General features: G+C 48.0%; 1 protein-coding gene across 8 annotated transcripts in view; it reads right to left on the bottom strand.

Moving 5' to 3' along the window:
• The window catches only part of CCDC88A (coiled-coil and HOOK domain protein 88A), a 325,195-nt gene extending 307,967 nt beyond the window's left edge, over positions 1-17,228 (bottom strand). For 3 of the 8 annotated variants that reach the window (XM_077485516.1, XM_077485518.1, XM_077485521.1), the window contains exons 1-2: positions 16,777-17,228; positions 16,576-16,676 (exon numbers count right to left, since the gene is read on the bottom strand). In XM_077485516.1, coding sequence (XP_077341642.1) covers positions 16,576-16,676; positions 16,777-16,839 — 164 coding nt within the window. In that variant the 5' untranslated portion in view covers positions 16,840-17,228. The remainder of the gene's footprint in view (positions 1-16,575; positions 16,677-16,776) is intronic. The other 5 variants (XM_077485514.1, XM_077485517.1, XM_077485515.1 and 2 more) reach the window with 3 other exon arrangements.
• Positions 17,229-19,650: the final 2,422 nt, after the last annotated feature.

The raw sequence follows: 19,650 nt of genomic DNA, 5'->3' as shown, positions 1-19,650 counted from the left end.
AAGTTCAGGGACGTGCACCCACATAGATGTCATATTGGGAGTAGCGGTCATGTCTGTGCAGCTGCTGTGTCCCAATAGACATGAATGAGGACCACTTGCACAGAAATCCTGTGTATCCCCATGTGGGTAAACACGGCCCTCACACAGGCATAGGCATTGATACACCCCATGTGCGCGAGGCCTAAATCATCAACCATTGCACTGTACAACCTCAGTGTAAGGATCCCTTCTAGGCCCCAGGCTTCAGGTTGCTACGGAAACCTCTATAAGAACAGCAGGCTTTTTGTATAGACGTCCTCGTCCTGGAGCCCATGTTTACCACGTCCCTCCTAAATCATGAGATTTCACATGATCCGATCTGGAGGCTAAAGAAAAATAACACTGCATGCTTACTTATCTCAGCTACAATGAAATATTTTGATAGCTCCAAGGTCCTTGTTCAAGAGTTAGAACAACATCTGATGTCTGCAACCTTGCTGACACAACCAAATAAGAGCAAAACACAACTCTGTTGAAAGATGAATTATCTTTCCTTTGTTAAAGGGTTAGGTCACCTTTACTGAAAAGCTGCCCATGCAAATGAGGGACCAACATTGAATAAAACGACCTTGCTATAGGTGTAGGTCATTTACATACAGTACCTCCTGAAGCCTGGCAGAAAAACTCCCATCATCCCATTCTGCCTTGTTGCTAGGATGTTGCTATACACTCCCATCCAATATAAAAACCCTTTGCATGTACCCCCATCACAGTAGCTGGGAGCTCAGCGAGGCTGCGACAGAAGACTGTGGACCACATATCTGAAGGGGTTCAAGACTGTGGACCACACATCTGCTCACTCCTGTGAGGGTGAGCAGTAACAGCTGGCAATGTCTTAGCAGCATCCTAGTAACAAGGCAGGATGGGATGATGCCATCTCTGGGAGTTTTTCAGCCTGGCTTCAGGAAGTATGTAAATGGACTACACATTATAGCAAGGACATTATTCAACTTTAATCAAAGCTGCACAGTTTGTTTATATCTGCAGGTACCCCTTTCCTGCGCAGGCCATTTTTTGGTTAAAGGTGAACAAACCCTTTAAAGCGGGAGTCCGCCGGGACTCCGCGTTTTTTTTTTTTTTAAAGTCAGCAGCTACAAATACTGCAGCTGCTGACTTTTAAAATAGTGACACTTACCTGTCCAGCGCGCCCGCGATGTCGGCACCCGAAGCCGATCTCTAGATCGTCACTCGAGTGCTGCCGCCGCCATCTTGCGTATGGGAATCAGGAAATGGAGCCTTTCGGCTTCATTTCCCGGTTCCCTACTGCGCATGCGCGAGCCGCGCTGCGCAATGAGGACGGTCCCCGCTGCCTCTGGGATCTGTGTGTTTCCCAGCAGGCAGCGGGGCACTTGCGGAAAGGGGGCGGGCACTTGCAGAAAGGGGCGTAATCCACGCCCCTTTCCGCAGAGAGCTAGCCCGGAAGTGGGTGCAGTTACCTGGATTATCCAGGTAACTGCACCCCCCTCCCCCCTGAAAGGTGCCAACTGTGGCGCCGGAGGGGGGGGAGGATTCCGATGAGCGGAAGGTCCATTTTAGGGTGGACCTCCGCTTTAAGCTTACATTGGTCCAGCTTGGTTACATCCAATTCTTATCTTAAAACTGGAGGACCACTGTGCATGAATGAATGAATGAATGAAATACTTGTATAGCGGACAATGCGAACTGAATTGCCTCTAGGCATGCAGCAATTCCCTGTAGTCATCTGTGCTACATAAAGTCAGCGCTACTCTCTTCTGGCTGCTGCTGGAGTCATTGGTCATCTGTATACTGATGAAGGGAGTTGCTCACTCCCATACCACCACTATTCCGAGAATGTCTTTTTGTCAATTAAAAAAAAGGCTCTCTCTGATTGGATGAGGATGGAGAGGAGGGCAGATGGTGTCAAAATCCCCAATCCCAAGCGTGCTCAGTGACACTGAACCAGACAGTTTACAGGTTCAGCTTCCACAAAAAGACTTGGCTGCTCTATCTACCTATGCAATAGGCATGATGGCCGGGGAGGAAGCTCAGTTACGCCGAGCCTGTTATTTTAGCAGGTTTAGCATTATTGAGCTGCATGAAGGACAGATCACCTGATATGGATGGTGCTACCCCAACTGTGCCTCCATGAGCACCTCCATAAGTTCCCACCTCAATTGGACGCATGGCACCATTTGCCTGTAAAAGACAAGGCCATGTGGATGATAGCAAACATTCGAACTGAGTAGTAATTCCCCCTCCTCTTTGTGTTATAGAGGACGAAGACAACCAATACAAATAAAAAACTTCCTCCTATGACTCAACAAGACATTTCCTTATTTTGCTTTAGATAACCTGTACTGCAAATTGGCGTAATAAGGGAGGGGGGGAGGCGGCATAAATTCATGAGCATGTCAGGTCAAGGACTGTATAATAGCCACTCTTCTATTTCTAGGTGATAAAAGTGGTCATTTACCTACAAATTAACTCCAGGCATGATATATTTTTACATACATTGTTCCAAGCTTGGGCCAATGTAACTATATACTAAAGCTGGAAATCCCAGTAGTAGACACAGCTACTCCAGTAATCTCCACCTGCTTCTAGGTCCTGTGCCGAGTGGTCAACCTGATGAATTGTGAACACAGGAGGTTGGCCACTTGGCACGAGGGGCCATTCAGAGGTTTCTTTTCATTTTCTCAATGAATGCAAAGTGTTCTCTAATTGGATGAGATGAAGAGGCAGGGAGGTGAGGTCCTACTCTAATGAAGGATCAGTAGTACTGCCCTATGAAAATAGTGATAAGATGCACAGCATCTCAGCAATCTCAACAATAACGATTCCTGTCCAAAACCTTCTCCATAAAGTCCCAGATTTCCAAAAAAAATTGCTTTTCCACAAAATGTCCTCTTGTGTAATCCACAACCATCAAGTCAATGTCCCTCGAATGAATCGAGGAGGATTACACACACGAGGACATTTGTGAGAAAACAAGTTTTCTTGGAAATATAGGGCATTATGGAAAAAGTTTTGGATGGGAATCGTTAACTGTTGAGATTGTGGATCTTATCACTTTTTACACTATAATTTTCATAGGGCAGTACTCTACTATTCGTTCATAATAAGGTTTTGGGTCCAAAACTTTCTTCATAAAGCCCTATAGTTCCAAGAAAAGTTGCTTTTCCACAAATGTCCTCTTGTGTAATCCACCACCATCAAGCCAATGTCCCTCGGGTGAATTGAGGAGGCTTACCAGAATTTTTTGACTCGCATTGCTATTTGAGTCTTACAAGGTTTTTTCCAATACAATCCAAGTCTGTGTTGGTTTTTCATAGAGTGCGCCTTAAATCTTCAGGTAGGTAGTATAACCCTCTTTCTACTTCTTAATCTCCACTGTATTTTTAATAGAAAAAAAAAAAGAAAATCCCATTGCGTAGTGCATTCTACTTCCATATGGAAGTGGGGTTAAACTACCTACCCAAGGATAGAAGGAGTGTTCCTTGAAAATGCACCACAGACTGAGAAAGAGCCTTGCATGACTCAATTAGCAATGAGGAGTCAAAAAAAATTCTAGTAAGTCTCTTCTATTCACAGTGGTTTAACGGTGGTGGATTACACAAGAGGACATTTGGGGAAAAACAAGTTTTCTTGGAAATATAGGGCTTTACAGAGAGTTTTGGATGGGAATCATTATTGTTGAGATTGTGTATCTTATTTTTTACACTATAGTTTCATAGGGCAGTACTACTGTTCGTTCATCAAAGTGATAAGATCCACAATCTTAACAATAATGATTCCAAAAGTCAGAAGAAAAAAAAAACACCACACCTTTCTCCCTAAAGCCCTATATTTCCAAGAAAACTTGCATTTCCACAAATGTTCTCTTGTGTAATCAATCACAATCAAAGCCTCGAGGAGGCTTTTACCAGAATTTTTTTCTCACTGCTAATTGAGCCATACAAGGCTTTTTCCAACACAATCCCAGTCTGGTAGGTATTTTAACCCCTTTCTGCTACACCGTATTTTTATAAGGAAAAAGAAAATCCCATACTTCATATGAGAAGCGAAAAGGTGTTAAACTACCTACCTATGTATACAAGGAGGGGTCCTTGAAAACGTACCACAGACTGTGATTGTATTGGAAAAGGCCTTGAATGACTCAATTAGCAACGAGGAGTCAAAAGGGGGATTGACTTTATGGTGGTGGATTACACAAAAGGACATTTGTGGGAAAACAAGTTTTCTTGGAAATACAGGGTTTTTAATGGAGAAAATTTTGGATGGGAATCATTGTTGAGATTGTGGCTCTTATCACACTATAATTTCATAGGGCAATACTATACTGTTTGTTCAAAGTGATAAGGTTCCACAATCTCAACAATAATGATTCAAGTCCAAAACTTTCTCCATAAAGCCCTATATTTCCAAGAAAACAGGTTTTCCCACAAATGTCCCTTTGTGTAATCAGAGCAGAGATTCTTAAAGGGCCAGTATTTGCGCAGTTCCTTATTCTTTGCTAAAAATGACTATACCCTGGTAAGATTTTGTTAGAAGTGTTGTTTTAAAGTGGTTGTAAACCCTTACAACCAACTTTGACCTACAGGTAAGCCTAGATTAAGGCTTACCTGTAGGTCCAAGAAATATCTCCTAAACCTACACGGTTTAGGAGATATTTGCCGAAAGACAGACACCGCTGTCTACGGCGCCGCGGTCAACGGCAATATGCCGCGAGTGGCGGCTCCCGTGCACATGCGCGGGAGTGACGTCATCGCGGCTTCGCCGAATGACAGCAGCGGAGCAGCGAGACCCACCGAGAAGATGGATGCGCCGGACTACAGGGGACAGCGGTGACATCGCTGGCTCCTGTGTCAGGTAAGTGACACATAATGGACTACTATGCGATGCATAGTAGTCCATTATGCTTTACCTTTGCAGGGAATGAAAGAGGAAGTAAACTCATCAGGGTTTACTTCCTCTTTAAGATTTTTTTTTTTATCATCAGCAGGGATCAAATACAGTGGCGGTAATTTTTTTTGGGGGGGGGGGGGCGGCAAACAGTATGCCACCAACACCCCCCCGTCAAGCGGTAGCACTTACCCCATCGCTTCATAGGGAGCTTCTCCTGCTCGGCGGCGGCCTCCAGTTCCTCTGCTCTCCATGGGTCATCATAGCGGCAGCCCCCTGTTCCCCTGCTCTCCATGGGTTATTACGGCGGTGGCCTCCCGTTCCCCTGCTCTCCACGGTTCACCATGGTGGCGGCCTCCCGTTCCCCTGCTCTCCATGGGTCATCACGGCGGCGGCCTCTCATTCCCCTGCTCTCCACAGGTCATCACGGCGGTGGCCTCCCGTTCCCCTGCTCTCCACGGGCCACCACAGCGGCGGCCTCCTCTTCCCCTGCTCTCCACGGCGGCGGCCTCCCGTTCCCCTGCTCTCCATGGGTCATCACAGCGGCGGCCTCCCGTTCTCCTGCTCTCCACAGGTGATTACAGCCGGGGCAGCCTCCATTTCCTCCCTCCTCAGGCAGGAAATCGGGAGTCTTTTGCCTTTTCGGCCAATCGGCAAACGGGTCTCACACCCGATTCTGATTGGCTGGAATGAGGATCAGTTCATTTGCGGTTGTAACACCTGGGTGGGCTCATGGCACAATGCTCTGTGCCACAAGCCTAACCTATTTTGAAGCCTATTAGAGCTGTAATTCCCAGCATCCTGAAATGGGCCAGGACGCATGGATAGGGGGTGGCCGTGGATTGATTAATGCTATGCATGAATCTATCCATTATACATATAGGGGAGTGACGTGGATAGAGGGGGGCGGCGCCGGGGGCCCTAACGGATGGGCACCACTGATCAAATGGATGTTCATTTTCAAACCCAGTGAAGAGAAAATTCAAAAGAGCAGGATGGGAAATTTTTCTCCAATTAACCATTTTCCAACAGTTTGCGGTTTTCATTGGGTAAAGTCCAGTCATTCCAAAGTTGAACGTTCAAAGCAAATTACATTTATAAGTACTTTTAAAACACCATTCGTAAAGTCGTCGAATGCACTGAAAGTTTTTGTACGAATGTTTGAATTAATTTTTGTATGAACATTTGTTCAAAGACCCACTAGTGTATGGCCATTACATGTATAATGTCTTTCGGAGATTCTTAACCCCTTCCCATGCAGCCTCACCATCCCTTTAAACAGGGTCTGTACACCTAAGAGGGTCAGGAAGGATCAGCCAACCATGCGACCACTGTAATTGAAGTAGAAAAGATTTAGCTGGATAGCCGCACTGCGAATTATTCAACTTTATTTCAAAAATGTAATTAAAATCATAGCATCTAGGCTGGTAAACGGACTAACTGCACAGCCGCTGACATGATTCACACCGAACACGGTGCTCAGTCCTATGACTAAGCACCGTGTTCGGTGTGAAACATGTCAGCGGCTGTGCAGTTAGTCCGTTTACCAGCCTAGATGCTATGATTTTAATTACATTTTTGAAATAAAGTTGAATAATTCGCAGTGCGGCTATCCAGCTACATCTTTTCTACTTCAGTTCCTGTTGCAAACAGAGCCAGCACCCTGTGGGATTGTGGAGACAGCTGTTTTGGGAGAAGTCATTACCTTAGAGCGGTAATTCTTTGTATTTATATCAGTCCCGACCACTGTAATTGACCGTCACAGTGGTCACATGATCAGGAGCCAGTCCTGCCAGCTCTCAATCATCACTACGGACCGACAGCGGTCTTTGACAGCTGGTCACTGCGTCAGGAGCATGTGCTCCGCACAGAAAGCTCTGCCACCCATCGATGCATATGTGCGGTTCATGGGCATTAAAGCCCACCCTCTTTGCTGCCACATATATGCATTACGTGGGCAGCCAGAGGTTAATGGGTCGGTATTTGCACCAGGCTTGCACAGCTGCGGGTTACAGTTCCCTAGCCGTAGCTTAGAAGTAAAAAGGTCAATGTGCCAAGCATTACACCATACAATAGAAGGATATGATGAAGGGCTGCCTGGAGGCACACAGGGGGTTAAAAAGCGTGACTAAACCCAGATGGTCATAGACGGGTTCAGATTTCTTTCTATTGTATGATCTGGAAACATCATCCATGGATTGGTCATTCTGCCTCTGCTGGGTTTGCATGTCGTCACACACCTAGTGCAGCATGACTAACGAGTCTCAGGAATAATAATAAAAGGAAACACGGGAAGAAAACACAACCTGGTCAGGATCTGAAACTGGGCATTCCAATCTGAAAAAGCTCTTAAAAGCGGTATTAAACCCAAAAGCAAACATTATATTGCAGCTTACCAATTCTCGTATATGATGTGATGGCTGCATTCGTTTTCATTTAAGGCTTGCTTTCTTCTATTTTCAGCTGGGTATCCAGCCAGTAAGTCTGTTTTTTTTTTCAAAAAGAACAAATTTTTCTGCATATGTATCAGTTTACAGGGATGAGACAAACCATTTACCATGGACAAAAGGTGCTGACAACAATCAGCCTTTGTTTATGTAAAACCTTTATTCCAAAAAGGATAAAAAAAAAAACCTGGTTTGCTGTAACTGATTATAAAAAGTGTGAGCTAGAGTTTGGCTTTAATATGTTGGTATATCTAAATCTGCTAGTACAGTGATGGCAAACCCTGGCACCCCAAGTGCCATTCATTAAAATTAGAACAAAAGAGGTTTAACCCTAAACTACTTAGAGGGTTCTTTACTGTAAGAGCGGCAAGGATGTGGAATTCCCTTCTACAAGTGGTGGTCTCAGCGGGGGGCATTGATAGTTTCAAGAAATTATTAGATAAGCACCTGAACGACCGCAACATACAGGGATATACAATGTAATACTGACATATAAATCACACACATAGGTTGGATTTGTGTCTTTTTTCAACCTTACCTACTATGTACCTATGTAAGTGTTTTGGAACTACATATCCCATGATGCTCATGCACTCTGCAGTGTAGTTGAGCATCATGGGAAATGTAGTTCCAAAACATCTGGGGTGCCAAGGTTAACCATAACTGTGCTAGTACATCTAACACTTTCCTCCCCCCAGACTCACAATGATGCTATCCAAAAGGTGCCCCCTGTTCTCCTTCATCCAGAGTGGAGGCACTCTCAAACAGGAGGTGTGTAACTGGCCAGATCACCAGATGAATCAGAGGCGAAAAAAGCCTAAGAAAAGAAAACTAACGCAGCCACGTCTAATGATTGGTAAGCTGGACTATATTACATTTTTGGTTTTGGGTTTAATACCACTTTAAGGAATGTATGAACTATCAGATGGTTGTTAAAGCAGAATTCCACTCAAAAGTGGAAGTTCTGCTTATCCATCTTCCCCCCTCCGTTGCCACATTTGGCACCTTTTAGGAGGAAGAGGGGAAGGGGGACCCGTTTTTGACAGGTACCATTCCCCACTTTTAGGAGATGGGCTGCAGTGCCGTCTCCTGGAAGTTCGGCCCCCTCCTCTTCCTTCCTCCACTGGACCAATTAGAAAGCGCACCTCGCTCAATAGGGAGCTGGGTTCCCTTACCAGGAATAGCCAGCGAAAATCGGCTGGGGTGCCGACATCACGGGCTCCCTGGACAGGTCTGTGTCCATATACCGTATTAAAAGTCAGCAGCTGCAGTATTTGTAGCTGCTGACTTTTAATTTTTTGTGGGGGGAGGGGGCTGGACCTCTTCTTTAACCACTTGGGATCCGCGCTATTGCAAAATGACGGCTACAGCGCGGACCCACATTTCCGGGACTACGTCTATTGACGTGGTCCCGGTTACGAGCGGCCTGCGCGCCCCCTGAGGGGCGCGCGCGGCGCGCTCTGTGATCGGCGAGTCCGTGAGACTCGCCTGATCACCGATCCGTGTAAGGGGTCGATCCCGACCCCTTATCACGTGATCAGCTGTCAGCCAATGACAGCTGATCATGTGATAAAACGGAGCCGGTAATCGGCTAGTATTCCCCCTCGCGCTGACAGCGCGAGGAGAAAAAAAAAAAGCCGATCGCCGGCGGCCGTGTTCGGGACATCAGTCCCGATCACGGCCAGCAATTCAAACGGACACCTGCCCCCTGCCAGTGCCCACCTGCCACCCGCAGTGCCATCCTGAAATAAAGTAAGTGCCCCCCTGTCAGTGCCACCCAGCAGTGCCCATAGTGCCCACAGTGCCACCCAGCAGTGCCCACAGTGCCACCCAGCAGTGCCCACAGTGCCACCCAGCAGTGCCACCCACAGTGCCACCCAAAATCTGCCTCAAAGGTGCTGCACCCCAGTGCCGCCCATCAGTGCCCAGCAGTGCCGCCCATCAGTGCCCAGCAGTGCCACCTATCAGAGCCACCTATCAGTGCCCATCAGTCCCATCTATCTGTGGTACCTATCAGTGCCCATCCGTGCCACCCATCCGTGCCACTTATCCGTGCCACTTATCCGTGCCATCTTATCTGTGCCCATCTTTGCCCATCAGTGCCGCCTTATCTGTGCCCATCGGTGCCGCCTTATCTGTGCCTATTAGTGCCGCCTTAACTATGCCTATCAGTGCCCACCAGTGCAGCCCATCAGTGCCCACCAATGCAGCCCATCAGTGCCCACCAATGCAGCCCATCAGTGCCCACCAATGCAGCCCATCAGTGCCCACCAATGCAGCCCATCAGTGCCCACCAATGCAGCCCATCAGTGCCCACCAATGCAGCCCATCAGTGCCCACCAATGCAGCCCATCAGTGCCCACCAATGCAGCCCATCAGTGCCCACCAATGCAGCCCATCAGTGCCCACCAATGCAGCCCATCAGTGCCCACCAATGCAGCCCATCAGTGCCCACCAATGCAGCCCATCAGTGCCCACCAATGCAGCCCATCAGTGCCCACCAATGCAGCCCATCAGTGCCCACCAATGCAGCCTATCAGTGCCGCCTAATCAGCGCACTTCAATGAAGGAGAAAAATGACCCGTTTGCAAAATTTTATAACAAACTATTAAAACATGATTTTTTTTTATTTTTTGCATCTTTTTTTGTTTGTTTAGCAAAAAATAAAACTCCGAGCTGTAACTAAATACCACCAAAAGAAAGCTCTATTTGTGGGAAAAAAATGATAAAAATTTCATTTGGGTACAGTGTTGTATGCCCACGTAATTGTCACTCAAAGTGCATCAGCGCTGAAAGCTGAAAATTGGTCTGGGACTGAGGGGGGTTTAAGTGCCCAGTAAGCAAGTGGTTAAGGAGCCAGCACCTGCCATGTCCTTAACAACCAGCCATTCCCTGGTTGTTAGGGATACCGGCGGGTGCCAGCACAAGTTTTCACTTCAAGACTTAACACTTGCGGTATTTTCCATCACTAATGGATGTGGAGGCTGGTGGAAGGAACCATGGAAATGCAGCAGGGGGTGCAGGCATCCAACACACACTGCGAGATGCAGAAGCATCTTCAGGACATTGTTTCTGGTAAATACAAAAGGCGAACAGCAGTGGGGGGTGGTTGGACAGTATTAAGGCAGACCTTCCATGCTAAAGGGTCCCTTTTTGTGCGAGCCCCCTGCCATCCCCGAAAAAAAAAAAAAAATTTGTTAAAAATCCATTTATAAGCAAATAAAGAAAAATGGTATATCTCTGTGTGGCCTGCAGCACTTCCAGGAAGCCCGGGTGACACCACTGCATCTTCCTGCAGTGAACAGAGCTGTAAATGCCACAAGAATGTGCTCCAGGCCAGAGCAAGATATCCTTCTCATGGGATTTCGAGGAGGCAGCAAAGCTGGTCATACACTATACAATCTGATTTAATAAATCTAAAAGAGATTGTACAAACGATATAATATACAAGGACACGCCTATCTAACCAATCTGTTTCCACATCAGGCAGGCCTTTGCACTACATAGTTGATGGTGGATATAAAGGAGGATTGTTGAATCAGATTGTACCAGGTAAGATCTTAAGGCTGACCATACACTATACAATCTCCTTTAGATCTACCTTCAACTATACAGCGCAAGGGCCTTCCATGATTAAACATGTTGGATTGTTTAGGCTTGTCTTCATAGTACATCGTTTTGGCAACACGAAGATTGTACAGTGTATGGTCACCTTAAGATTTCTTTTGTTCAACTTGCAGGTTCAATGAGAGCAACCTACTGCTTCCCCCATCCATTGTAAACAGCAGAGATGGCAGGAACTCCCCTGCCGGCTATTGCATTCTAACATCCGGCACCCGCGATTATCAGAATACCCCAACAGTGGCTACATCTGATTGGATCCCATCCAGCACCAAACAACAGACCCTTGTTCAGGGCCACATAATGAACCCTCATTCGGTGCCAAATAACGAACCACCCCCTCCCATCTGGCACCAAATAATGAATTCCGTGCAAAATAGTGGACCCCACGCTCCCATCTGGCGCTAAATAATGGACCCCGTTTAACGCCACATAAATTACCCACATCCGGTCAAATGATGGACCCTCCTTCCAGTACAAAATAACTGACAGCCCCCTCCCATCTAGTGCCACTTAACAGACCCTCACCCGGTGTCAAAAAAAACGGACACCTTCCTCCCATCCGGCACCAAATAATGGACTCCTGTTTAATGCCGCATAGCAGACCCTCATCCGATGCCAAATAATGCACCCCCATCCAGTGCGAGGATGGGAACACCCCCCTTGCATTCAGTGCCAAATAATGGACCCTCACCCAGCACCAAATAAAGGACCCCCCCCATCCAGTACAGAATAACGGACCCCCCCCCACCTATATAATATATTAATGGAACCTTGTTCAGCACCACATAATGGATCCTCATCCTGTGCCAAATAACGCACCCCCTCCTCCCATCCAGTGTTCAAATAACGCACCCCCTCCTCCCATCCAGTGCCAAATAACGCACCCCCTCCTCCCATCCAGTGTTCAAATAACGCACCCCCTCCTCCCATCCAGTGCCAAATAACGCACCCCCTCCTCCCATCCAGTGCCAAATAACGCACCCCCTCCTCCCATCCAGTGTTCAAATAACGGATCCCTTCCTCCCATCCAGTGCCAAATAACGCACCCCCTCCTCCCATCCAGTGCCAAATAACGCACCCCCTCCTCCCATCCAGTGTTCAAATAACGCACCCCCTCCTCCCATCCAGTGTTCAAATAACGCACCCCCTCCTCCCATCCAGTGCCAAATAACGCACCCCCTCCTCCCATCCAGTGTTCAAATAACGGATCCCTTCCTCCCATCCAGTGCCAAATAACGCACCCCCTTCCTCCCATCCAGTGCCAAATAACGCACCCCCTTCCTCCCATCCAGTGCCAAATAACGCACCCCCTCCTCCCATCCAGTGCCAAATAATGTATGACAAGCTTTAGATGAAAGGTAGCGTGCAAAGTACAGTAACCAATCAGTATCTGCTACTGGATAATCTGATTGAGTGTGATAACACAAACCAACCAATCACATCGCTGCTCTTTATTAAACAAGCCTCTATACAAAGAGCCCGTAGTACAATCAATGGATGGATCAGACATCTGTAGTAGTTAGGAAATCGGAGCCGCTATTCCCTCTGGGGGGGGGGGGGGATTGTGACATCACTAGGCTGGGAACACGACTTCCTTATCTATCCATGCAGCCCACCGTCTGAGCACATGGTCTCATATTCCACGCCAGATACCGCCTTTCCTACACCGCCCTTTATTCTGTATTAGAAGAAATAACTGCGTGATCGCCGACTACGACCCTGAATACCCCCAACACACAGAGACTGATAGAACCTCGCTTCATTCCTTCACTTGAAAGCTTAACAAGAGAGAGGGGGAGGGGGGGGGGGTCGCCCTTTAATTCAATCCTCTCCCTTTGTACACGGGTGTCAGAGTCAATCAAGCAGTCACTGTCAGAGCCAAATGACAGCGCTCCCCCCTACAAACCACAGGTCTCATCCCTCTCATAGGTCGAATATTGGACCCCCAGTCCAGCGCTAAATAACGGACCCTCATCCGGTGTCAAATAACAGCCCCCCCCCCCCCCCCCCAGCTGGTGCCAAATAACAAATCCTTGTTTAGCACCACATAACGGATCCTCATTCGGCACCAAATAATGGACCCCCCCCATTCAGTGCCAAATAACGGAACCCCTCTCCCATTTGGCACCAAATAAAGGACCTTCATTCAGCACCACGTAATGGACCCTTATTCGGTGTCAAATAATGGACCCCCCAGCTCCGCATCAAGTTCCAAATAATGGTCCCCCCATCCCATCCAGCGCCGATTAATGGACCCTCATCCGGTGTCAAATAACAGACCCTGCCATTCCTATCTAGTACCAAATAACAGGCCCTCGTCCAGGTACCATATAATGGACCTTCATCCGGCATCAAATAACGGACCCCCCCCATCCAGTGCCAAATAACAGGCCTCCCCCTCCTCCTGGCACAAAATAACAGACCCTCGTTCAGCCCTACATAACGGACCCTCATCTGGTGTCAAATAACGGACCCCCCAGCTCTGCATCAAGTGCCAAATAATGGTAGCCCCTTTCCGTCCAGCGCCGAATAATAAATGCTCATCCGGTGTCAAATAACGGACCCCCCCCATTCCTATCTAGTGCCAGATAACAGACCCTCATCCAGGTACCATATAATGGACCCTCATCCGGCACCAAATAACAGACCCGTCCCATCCAGTGCCAAATAACACCCCCCCCTTCCCATCCGGAACCAAATAAACCCTTGGTCAGCGCCACATAATGGAACCCCCCCCCATCCAGTGCCAAATGACGGAACCCCTCTCCCATCTGGCACCAAATAATGGACCCTCGTTCAGCGCCACATAATGCACCCTCATCCGGTGTCAAATAACGGACCCCCCGGCTCCGCATCAAGTGCCAAATAATGGGACCCCCCACCCAGCACCAAATAACGGACTCCCATTCAGCACTACATAACGGGCCCTCATCTAATGCCCAATAATGGACCCCCCCACCCAGTGCCAAATAACAGGCTCCCCCCCATTCCTATCTAGTACCAAATAACGGACCCTCATAAGGCAACAAATAACGGACCCCCCCATTCCTATCTAGTACCAAATAACGGACCCTCATAAGGCAACAAATAACGGACCCCCCCATTCCTATCTAGTACCAAATAACGGACCCTCATCCGGCACCAAATAACGGACTCAGAAATTATAAACTTTTTTTTTCCAGCTGGAATCCAGACAGTGAAGCCCGGGGGGGCATCAAGTTTCCGAAATTTCCACTTGAGCTGCTTCACATTAGACTGTCTGAACCACCGTAAGAAAGACATTAGTGTGAGAGACAGCTGCTGCAGAAGCTCATTAAAAAGTGCCTGCAATCTGAGAAACACAAGACTAAGACCGACCATACACTATACAGACTGTACAATCTCTATTAGACCTACCATCATCGACTATGTAGTATGAGGGTCTGCCTGACTGGATACCGATTGAATGGCTTGTGTAGGTTTGTGCTTATATTACATCGTTTTGGTAAATCTAAGGGAGATTTTACAATCTGATTGTATAGTGTGTGGCCACCTTTGGGGACATCATACACACTGGAATCTGACTATACAATCTTTCTACAATCAACTTTAGATCTACCGATGCTATGTAATACGAGGACTTACCCAATCTATCCATTCTCTATCCAATAAGGCAGGCCTTGTATGACATAGCTGATGGTAGAGCTAAGGGTCACCCTACATGTTACAATCTGACGGTACAATCAACTTTAGATTTAACAAAAAAATAAAAATAAATTAAAAAAAATGTATAACGAGGATCTACCTAAACTATCCAATCAGTCTGTATTGAATTATACTGGACCTTACACTACACAGCTGTTGGTAGATCTAAAGGAGGATTGTAACGTGTGTGTATCGCCAGCTGAAGATTCACAATCAGCTATGTACTGCCCGATTCCATACAATTGGGATGCATTGTTTAGATTAGTTCTCATAAGTGGTATAAACCAAGGGGCTGCACTAAACGCATGGCTGCTGGAGTGCATTTCTTTTCAACAGAACTTTATTGAAATGTTACAAGTGACAAATCAATAGGGTTCTATGAACCCTCCGGCGTGGTTGCGATATGCTGGTTCACTTTGCAGCGGTGTGAACTGACAGCATTGGAGACAAGGCAGTTTTGCCTGGTTGGGGCTGTGCTGGAAATAGCTGCCAGCAAAGCCCCCACACCTCATCAGGTATGGGCTCAAAGAAGGAGATTGCACAATCAGATTGTATTGTGTATAGCCAGCTTTAGTATTTTCATAAAATTAACCATACAATACAATACCAAAGTCAAATAAAATAAAAACAAAAAAAAAAAAAAAATCCAATCCCAAAACGATGTAATATAAAGACAAACCTAAACATGCCATTCAGATAGTATTAAATCAGGCAGGTTCATGCACTACATAGTTGATGGTAGATCTAAAGAAGATCATATTGTAAAGTCTCCTTTTAGGCTAGGTTTGGCCTACAAAAACGTCTTTTAGGGTGCGTTTGTACACAAGGTTTTTGGCCGTTAAGTATTTTTGCTTTAACCAATGTGAAGCTAGTCAGTAGAAGGTGAGCCAAGAAACTGCCGGTTTCCCATTGACTTTTATAGGAACCAAAAAACACACAACTCAGTGCCAAAGAAGTTCATCTACTTTTTTTGAGAGGCAACCTTCAAGTGGCACGACGCTCAGGTGTGAAGGGGACCATGGAGTAGAATGAGGACTCTTGATGTTGAGCGTTGAAGTGTTTCAGAAGACACTTTAGCCTTCAATACCAACCTCTTGTCCTAAACACCTAGCTCCTCTCGGCCTGGACACCTACCACCTCAGGTCCAGAACCCCCACCACCTCAGGTCCAGAACCCCCACCACCTCAGGTCCAGAACCCCCACCACCTCAGGTCCAGAACCCCCACCACCTCAGGTCCAGAACCCCCACCACCTCAGGTCCAGAACCCCCACCACCTCAGGTCCAGAACCCCCACCACCTCAGGTCCAGAACCCCCACCACCTCAGGTCCAGAACCCCCACCACCTCAGGTCCAGAACCCCCTCCACCTCAGGTCCAGAACCCCCTCCACCTCAGGTCCAGAACCCCCTCCACCTCAGGTCCAGAACCCCCTCCACCTCAGGTCCAGAACCCCCTCCACCTCAGGTCCAGAACCCCCTCCACCTCAGGTCCAGAACCCCCTCCACCTCAGGTCCAGAACCCCCTCCACCTCAGGTCCAGAACCCCCTCCACCTCAGGTCCAGAACCCCCTCCACCTCAGGTCCAGAACCCCCTCCACCTCAGGTCCAGAACCCCCACCACCTCAGGTCCAGAACCCCCACCACCTCAGGTCCAGAACCCCCACCACCTCAGGTCCAGAACCCCCACCACCTCAGGTCCAGAACCCCCACCACCTCAGGTCCAGAACCCCCACCACCTCAGGTCCAGAACCCCTATGACCTCAGGTCCAGAACCCCCACCACCTCAGGTCCAGAACCCCTATGACCTCAACAAACACCGTCCCCCAAAAAACAATTTTCCATCACACTCCATTACAAAAAAAAAGCAATATGAACCATGCAACCGTATCATCGTGATTTTTTTTTTCTTTATCACTTACATCTGGAACATGACCTCATTGAGGAACACGCCGTCCACCAAAGCCACATATTCGTCCAGCAAGGTCCCTTTTCCTTTGACCAGAACTCCAAAAGTCTTAATCTGCGGAAGAAGAGAAGCCGTTATTACCGACATAGCGGCACATGGATCCGTGAGCGTGCGCCCCCCCCCCCAAGACGAAAGAAAAAGGAGGACTGCTTACCCAGCTCACCAGAGGGCTGCTCATAAAATTCTCCAAGATGGGAGTAAAGATATTACTCTCCATTTTTAAAACAAAACAATAAAAATATTGATATAATCCTAGAAAGCGATCCTATGGCACGAAGCTCATCCAGTGTCCAGCATGCGGCAAAGCCATAGGATGGGCGATCAAACCACGCGAGGAAGCGATAAATCCAAACCCAACATTGGAAGCACTTGTAGGGAAAAGAACATCAGGGGTTCAAAGGCGGTCTCCCCCCTTGCGAAAGAAGCCACATTGTAAATGGTAGCGGTTGCTGGATTCCCCCTCCCTCCGGTCTCTGCAGTGGAGCAGGACTAGGGTCTGCATGCAGCACTAGGAGGAGGCATCATCTGGAGGATGCAAGGGGGAGGTATAGGAGGGGTGGAGGGGAGGCAGACAGTCCTCTCCAGTCTTCAGCAGATCTGGAAGGGAAGAGAGAAAAAAAAAAAAAAAAAAAAGAAAGGAAAATGTAGGCAAGCGCAGAGGAGCCCCATCCACTGTATACCTTCTAATGAGCAGAACGCAGAGACGTGACGCCTCCTCGCCCACGCGGCTTCACACTACAACCAGCCATGTGCAAAATAATATACAATTTTGGCAAATTTTGGCAATTTAAAAATTTTTTTTTTACAATGGATTTTTTTTTTTTTTTTTTTTTTAACGTCAGCCCCTTCCCTAATCCCTTGCCAATGTCATTCCTCCTCCCCGCTGTCCCTTCTGCTGTTACTTTCCATTATTTTTGCGTCTCGTCGCAGAAAAGGGGCGAATCGTGCGTTCAGACCGGAGACGCTTTTAATGGATGGGGGGGGGGGGGAGCAGCAAAAATTTAATTTGCAATAGAAGACGACCCCCTCTCCCCTCCAATTCAAGTCTGGCAGGGAGGATGTGTAAAATAAAAACGAAGGAGGAGGGGAAGCGAGGACGATGTGTGGAACTGGCAGACTGAACAATCTCAGTGTCGGTCGCCCAGAGCAGGAAAATGCTTTTTTTTTTTTTTTTTTATGTTCCCCTCCCCCCCCACAGCCATGATCCAGATCTGCACCTCGGCCTTCCTGCAGCACATTAACCCATTATTCCCTGATGGCTCCTGCGTGCATTTCCTGGACGGCAGAGCACGCAAATCGCTCTACCGGCTACGTTAAAGAGACAAAGAGCTGCGATAGAAATAGTAAAAAATATTTAAAAAAAAGAGAAATAAAACGACTAACCATATTTAAAGAGAGCCAATATGGGAGAGCTTAGTCACACGTGTGCGATTTTCTGCAAGAACGCAGGACGCCGCAAGGCCAGCGTTTCAGCATTTTCCCTCAGCTCCCTGTGCAGTGCGATTCCTGTGCTGTTCACATGGGGTTCATAGTGTGAACCAAGGTACCTTCCCCCCTCTTGAGGGCGATTTTCTAGCAGTCGCTTGCTATGCGTCTTGATCGCACTTGATGTGCAACATGTCAGCGTTTTCCTGCAGCTCCCGTTGCGGTGTGATTCCTGTGCGGTTCACATGGGGTTCATAGTGTGAACCAAGGTACCCCCCCAAGTGCGCAATTGATCGCTATGCATCTCGATCGCTCTTGATCTGCAACATCAGCTTGTTCCCGCAGCTCCCTGTGCGGTGCGATTCCTGTGCTGTTCACATGGGATTTATAGTGTGAACCAAGGTATCGCCCCCCCTCCCGAGTGCGATTTTCTAGAAAAACTCAGGTCACATGGGGTTCATAGTGTGAACCAAGGTACCTTCCCCCCTCCCAAGTGCGATTTTCTAGAAGAACGCAGGACGCTGCAAGGGCAGCAGGGAACAGTCGCTCGCTATGCATCTTGATCGCACTTGATGTGCAACATGTCAGCGTTTTCCTGCAGCTCCCGTTGCGGTGTGATTCCTGTGCGGTTCACATGGGGTTCATAGTGTGAACCAAGGTACCCCCCCAAGTGCGCACTTGATCTGCAACATGTCAGGGTTTTCCTGCAGCTCCCGTTGTGGTGCGATTCCTGTGCGGTTCACATGGGGTTCATAGTGTGAACCAAGGTACCTCCCCCCCTCCCAAGTGCGATTTTCTAGAAGAACTCAGGTCACATGGGGTTCATAGTGTGAGCCAAGGGTACCTTCCCCCCTCCGAAGTGCGATTTTCTAGAAGAACGCAGGACGCCGCAAGGGCAGCAGGGAACAGTCGCTCACTATGCGTCTTGATCGCACTTGATGTGCAACATGTCAGCGTTTTTCTGCAGCTCCCGTTGCGGTGCGATTCCTGTGCGGTTCGCATGGGGTTCATAGTGTGAACCAAGGTACCTTCCCCACTCCCAAGTGCGATTTTGTAGAAGAACCCAGGACACCGCAAGGGCAGTAGGGAACAGTTGGCCGCTATGCGTCTCGATCGCACTTGATGTGCAACATGTCAGCGTTTTCATGTAGCTCCCGTTGCGGTGCGATTCCTGTGCGGTTCACATGGGGTTCATAGTGTGAACCAAGGTACCTCCCCCTCTCCCAAGTGCGATTTTCTAGAAGAACGCAGGACCCGCAAGGGCAGCAGGGAACATTCGGTCGCTATGCGTCTCGATCACGCTTGATCTGAAACATGTCAGCGTTTTCCCGCAGCTCCCTGTGCAGTGCGATTCCTGTGTGGTACACCACATGGGGTTCATAGTATGACCCAAGGTACCTCCCCCTCTCCCAAGTGTGATTTTCTAGAAGAACGCAGGACCCGCAAAGGCAGCAGGGAACAGTCGCTTGCTATGCGTCTCGATCACACTTAATCTGCAACATGTCAGTGTTTTCCTGCAGCTCCCGTTGCGGTGCGATTTCTGTGTGGTTCACATGGGATTCATAGTGTGAATGTACCTTCCCCCCCTCCAGAGGGCGATTTT

This window comes from Lithobates pipiens, unplaced genomic scaffold, assembly GCF_037356315.1.
Source record: "Lithobates pipiens isolate NorthernLeopardFrog02 unplaced genomic scaffold, aLitPip1_a1.2 Scaffold_18, whole genome shotgun sequence".
In the NCBI taxonomy this organism is placed as follows: Eukaryota; Metazoa; Chordata; class Amphibia; order Anura; family Ranidae; genus Lithobates; species Lithobates pipiens.
The sequence above is the reverse complement of the archived record's forward strand: the minus strand, read 5'-3'. Positions and strand labels throughout refer to the sequence as shown.